This window comes from Acanthisitta chloris, unplaced genomic scaffold, assembly GCF_000695815.1.
Source record: "Acanthisitta chloris isolate BGI_N310 unplaced genomic scaffold, ASM69581v1 scaffold2686, whole genome shotgun sequence".
NCBI classification, from domain to species: Eukaryota; Metazoa; Chordata; class Aves; order Passeriformes; family Acanthisittidae; genus Acanthisitta; species Acanthisitta chloris.
Genome location: NW_008676294.1, coordinates 2,162 through 8,036, shown reverse-complemented (window position 1 = coordinate 8,036; position 5,875 = coordinate 2,162). Strand labels below are relative to the sequence as shown.

The 5,875-nt window shown below is 44.3% G+C and overlaps 1 protein-coding gene across 1 annotated transcript in view; it reads left to right on the top strand.

Moving 5' to 3' along the window:
• The window catches only part of RBL1 (retinoblastoma-like 1), a gene marked incomplete at its 5' end in the record, with an annotated part of 22,874 nt that extends 17,394 nt beyond the window's left edge, over positions 1 to 5,480 (top strand). The window contains 6 exons of the mRNA XM_009076064.1: positions 1,332 to 1,508; positions 3,037 to 3,108; positions 3,290 to 3,374; positions 3,871 to 4,034; positions 4,435 to 4,599; positions 5,310 to 5,480. Of these exons, the coding sequence (XP_009074312.1) occupies positions 1,332 to 1,508; positions 3,037 to 3,108; positions 3,290 to 3,374; positions 3,871 to 4,034; positions 4,435 to 4,599; positions 5,310 to 5,480 (834 nt within the window). The remainder of the gene's footprint in view (positions 1 to 1,331; positions 1,509 to 3,036; positions 3,109 to 3,289; positions 3,375 to 3,870; positions 4,035 to 4,434; positions 4,600 to 5,309) is intronic.
• Positions 5,481 to 5,875: the final 395 nt, after the last annotated feature.

The window sequence follows — 5,875 nt, the reverse complement described above, 5'->3', positions numbered from 1 at the left end:
CAGAGCTCAAGGCTGTTTCCTCTGGTCTTGTTACATGTTCCCTGGGAGCAGAGCCCAACCCTCACCTGGCTGGGCCTCCTGTCAGGCAATTGTAGAGAGCAAGAAGGTCCCTCAGCCTCCTTTTCTCCAATATGAGCCCCCACAGCTCCCTCAGCCACCCCTTGTGCTCCAGCCCCTTTCTCAGCTTTGTTCCCTTCTCTGGACATGCTCCAACACCTCCAGTGTCCTTGTCATGACGAACCCAAATCCCTCCCCAGGGTGTAAAACAGGAGCTGCTTGTCCTGTCCCCAGGCTGCTTTTGCCATTGTGAGAGGCAGGAGGGACAGGAGGGTGTCCAGGCATCCACAGCTGGAGTGTTTGGAGCTTCCCTTTCACAGACTCCAGGCAGGGATCTCACTTTGAGTTCATCCTTGGTATCCAGCTCCAGACACCAATCTGCAATGCTTCCCTAGGGATGGAAACCTGGGGTGGGCTCCTCAGCTGGGGAGTACTTCAGCTCTAGCTGTGTATTTGAGCAACATATAGGCAAAATATTTCTATTAGTTATGAGGGAGAACTAAAATCTTAACTTAAATTTGTCTTTAAATTTTGACCTTCCATTTACAGTGATCATCACATTCACAATGAGTTTGTCCCTACTCTCCTTTCTTGCCTCTGTTCAGTAGAGGAAGTGAAAATGAAATTACCTCTTTTCTGCTTTCTAGCTTAAAGGATGTGCCTAGTTAGTTAGTCAGGGATATGGTATAGAAGCTATAGGCATAAATGTTTTTAGGCAGATTTTCTATGAGCATTACAGATTCAGTTTCTGGAGAGTGGACAACTCTGAATCATAGAATCACAGAATGGTTTGGGTTGCCAAAAGATCTTAAAGCTCATCTCATTCACCTCCCTGCCATGGGCAGGGACACCTTCCATTAGCCCAGGTTGCTCCAACTCCCATCCAACCTGGCCTGGAACACCTCCAGGCAACCTGTGCCAGTGTCTCACCACCCTCACAGGGAAGAATTCCTTCCTAATATCCTATCTCACCCTGTCTTCTGGCAGTGGGAAGCCACTGCCCCTTGTCCTGTCACTCTAGGCCCTTGTCCAAAGTCCGTCTGCATCTCTCTTGGAGCCCCTTTAGGCACTGGAAGGGTCTCTAAGTTCTCTCTGGAGCCTTTTCTTCTCCAGACTGTACAACCTAACTCTCAAACTTGGCTTATCGGGGAGATGTTCCATCCCTCTAATCATATTTATTGCTCTTACAGAACAGCTCTGCTTTAAGGCCTTTCATTTCTGCAGGCTAAGATAAGCTTGTTTGGCTTCACTCCTTACTGTGTCTTTTCTTCCAGGTGTATCATCTGGCAAGTGTGCGCCTGCGGGACCTGTGCTTGAAACTGGATGTTTCCAATGACTTGCGCAGGAAGATATGGACATGCTTTGAGTTCACACTGGTTCATTGTGCTGATCTCATGAAGGACAGACATTTGGACCAGCTCCTCCTCTGTGCCTTTTACATCATGGCAAAGGTAACGTGTGTTTTAAGAAAAGCAGTGAATTTTATGCCGATCCAAATGTCAGGTGTTTAGTTTAGTTTAACTGCTTTATTCCTGTCATGTTACTGGAGGGAAGGGAAAAGTCCTTCCAGGAAGTGGATGAAGTCCTGGTATGTTTTTGCCTTTGTTTTGCCAGCTGGGTAAGAGGGGTTTTTTTCTTCCCTTCCTGAGCACGTCCACACTGAGCACTGGTTGACACAGACAAAGCACTGTGTGGTCTCATTGCCCCAGATTTGTTTTCTATCCTGTTTGTCATCTTCACCATCTGTATAACCTGAACCTAAAACCCCATCACAGTTACAGAATTAGGCAGGTGCAGAAATTTGCAGGAGCAGATGTATGTAGAACAAGTTTCTATTCCCCAAAAATCCTCTTAGCTTGTGGAGTTTCAGGTTCAGAAATTTTGGTTGGTTGCCTTCTACTTGTATTTCTTCATTTCTTATTCCATTTGCCAACTCTGGTGTAAGGTGTTGTTAAACTGGATTTTGAAACTGGATTTTTGGTTTGACACAAACTTGAGCTGATGACTACAGTGCTCATCAAGTCTGATTCAGACACAAATTCAGGAGGGTGAAACTAAGCCCAGGCTCCTCATCCACTGGGGCTGGATCACCTTTTCTTAAGGCAGACAAACAAAGAGGAGCACTGTGTGTGAAGGGAAACTGATGTTTAATTGGTGATTGCCTGTGGTCTTAACGGTTGCATGGCTTAGGCTCACCTGGCACCACTACTGATCACTGGAGGAAAGCAAAACCACTGAACAGTCAGTGCTCTGTATATTGCCATGTAGTTTGTCAGTTGTTTGGGGTATTTTTCTAACACAGGTTTTCAAGTGCTGTCTCCAGTGCAGTGTGAGACCTGACAACTTAGCCAGAGGCCTTGATACATTTTCTCCTGGCTCCTACTACAAAAGTTTTTGCTCATCTGCTCTTAAAACTGCAAATGCATGGCTGAAAACCAAAGAGCTTTAACAAATGAGCTGTTTTGAAGCACAAAAGCAAGGTGAAACTACGTGTGTACATACCTGCCTCGTGTCTTGTTCAGGATTTCATAGTTTCATGGTATGTTAAGGGTTTGTAATGGTTCTTAGAGATCGTCCAGCCCCATCCCTCTGCCCTGGGCAGGGACACCTCCCACCAGAACAGATTGCTTCAGGCTTGAGCCACAGCCTCCCTGGGCAACCTGTGCCAGAGTCTCACCACTTTATCTCACTTTCTGTTTAGAAAAATCAAGGGGTCCTGTCTTCAAATTCACAAAATACATTTTTGACTTCATAATATTTCCCTTCTTTAATTTTAAGTGTCACTAGAAGAAAAATCTGAAAAGGAATAATTCCTAAGCATCATAAGCAACAAAAAGCTCTAGTAGCTAGGAAACAAGGAATGCCTGAATAAGAAAAATCCTCGTTGCATTTATAGTGATACTCACCAAAATGCTGCACACTGGACTGAGCAGCCTTGGCCTTCATGCACTTGGTCCTCAATAGCCTTTTCTTTTCCAGGTAACCAAAGAGGAAAGAACTTTTCAGGACATAATGAAAAGTTACAGAAACCAGCCACAAGCAAACAGCCATGTGAGTCCAGAGTCTTTGCCTTTCTGTGAAGCTCAGGGGTGGCTTTTCTCATGCTTGTGCACATAAGGGAAAAGTCAAATCCTCTGCACTGTGATATTTGTTCCTATCTGGATGGATTTCATCTAGTCTTCTAACTTCCTTGTTTTCCTTGACAAGGGTGTTTTTCCCTGGTGTCTTGTAGGTTTATAGGAGTGTCTTGTTGAGAAACACTGCTGCTGGTGTCCCATTGGACAAAAATGCAAACCCAGATACGGAGATGGCAGAAGGTGAGTACAGCAAAGGAATCTGCCACAATAATGTAGTTGTGGGTTTTGAAAGACTTGAACTGTCAAGTAATAAGGAGAAGTGGAGCAAGTTTTACAGTTCTAAATAAATAAAGACAAATGTATTGTTGAAAAAGAAACTTTCTTGTCAGTAGCTCTGCTGTGTGCTAGATATGGAAATTACACTCCCTGGCTGGAAAGAATGTTTAATTTTGGTTGCTCAGGGTTGGAGTATTTTCTTAGTGTGTCAATGATACTGTAGTTCTTCTTGGACAGAAACACTGGTGAACATAGAAAGGTGAAGATGAACAGCTCTTGGAATATTTTGATGGTTCTTTTCTTCAAAGAGCACACCCTGCTCCTGCCTTGTGTTTCTTTAGTTCCTCTAATTAGCTAGTCAGTTGACCAACAAGTTCTTGCCAGTTGTACAAGGTAAGTTTGACTCTGAAACACACAGTTTACCAGTGCTGTGGTTTTGAAATCTCTCTCCTCCTGTTAGACTTGTCCGTGAAGGCTGAGAGCTCCTCAGGATCTGCAGCAAAGAGCTCCAGTGAGCCAGAAACAGAGGAGAGAGGAGATCTCATTACATTTTACAATGCAGTCTACGTAGGAAGAGTCAAATCATTTGCATTGAAATATGATATCACAAACCAGGATCATGTAGTAAGTATTTTGGAATTAATACTCAGAGCCAGAGTTGTTTTCCCTGACAGTTAAACACGTGTCAATAATTTGGTCCTGTCACTCCCCTGGTGTGGGTAAAGCCAGGTAGATAATGGTGTGAAGACTTGCTTTGACAGCCTTTCAAGAGGACAAATGCAGACACTGTTCAGTTTGCCACCCCAGTTTCAGCTTCTTTACATTGATGCAACACCCATTGGTGTAACACACCTGGAAAACTAGTTTGTTCTGTTGTTTGATCGGTACTTGATCTGTTGTTTAACCGTCACAGGATCAAATCTTTTTAGAAGACCTGGAAGTGTATGAATCTTTCCTTCTGTGAAGGTACTGCTCTTAACCGCGTAGCGCATGAGGTGCTCTGCAGCTGTGTCCTGTGTTGCAGATGGAGGCCCCTCCCCTGTCCCCGTTCCCCAGCATCAGGCAGCAGCCGCTGTCCCCGCGCCGCATCTCACAGCAGCACTCGGTGTACGTGTCGCCGCACAAGAACGGGACCTGCCTGACCCCGCGCTCCGCTCTGCTCTACAGGTTCAGCGGGAGCCCCTCCAAGGTAGGCAGCAGAAACAGCTGGACAGGGGGCAGAGAGGCTTGATTAGTCTCCTAATTAGGATGTGTTCTAATGCAGTCCTAATGTGCTATAATACAGAGACACATGTATAGCATGATATGTATGTTATATGTAGATAGAACGCAGGTATAGCATGATATGTATGTTATATGTGTATATGACACATGTATAGCATATGTATGTTATATGTAGAACACAGGTATTGCATGATATGTGTTTTATATATGTAGAATACATGTATAGTATGATATGTGTGTTCTATATATCACACATGTATAATGTCTGTGTATGTAATGCCTATTGTGCTATCTAGTGACATTATGCACAGGTATATGCATTACAAGGTGTATGGTGATGCATTAGCACCACACTAGAGCATCATGCAGTTAGGAACATATTGCCCTTGCATAATATGCAGTTAGGAACATAATGCAGTTAGAAGATATGTATAATACAGTGACAGGTTAGTGGTTGGGTTTGATGAAGTGATGGGTGGACAGTTGGACGTGATGGTCTTTAAAGGTCTCTTCCAACTGTGGGGACTCTGATAACGCATCAGGGTGTAATTCTGTACGTAGGATCCGTCGCTCGCTTAAAGGGGTTCAGTTCACCCTCTGTTCTCAGGTATTTGAAACCCAGAGGAAGTTTGAAATGGGATCAAAGTGACTCATTACGTTTTGTCTCGATGGCAGAGCTTGAAGGACATCAACAATATGATAAAGCAAGGTGAACACAGGAGTAAGAAGCGAGCGATAACGATCGATAGCGACACTGAATCCCCCACGAAGAGACTCTGCCAGGAAAATGATGATGTTCTACTGAAACGTCTCCAGGATGTTGTCAGTGAAAGAGCAAATCATTAGAACTGCCTGTTTTCTGTGGGGTCTGAAGGTTGTGGAGCTGGATAGAGCCATTGTGCTATTTATTTCTTGGGTTTGTATGCAGACAACTGCCAAGTTTCTTGAACATTGAGCTTCTACCTGACTTCACAGGCTGCAGAAAGCAAGGGTTAAGTAGGAAGTGCCTGAGGATGAGAGGTGGTGGTTTTCATGCCTGAAGGCCATGCTGTGCTATAACTTACTCTGAGCTGATTAGCAAGAGGGTGTTCTGTAGGAGGCTGTACTGGATGTTCTCAGGCCTCATTTGGAGCATCTTAAGTTCTAAGTGTAACTCAGCTTCTAGTAATACTGGTTTTGTTTTTGGAACAAGAATGGTAAGGAAATGAGTGAAGTCAGTTAAGTTCCCTCAGGCCTTTGGT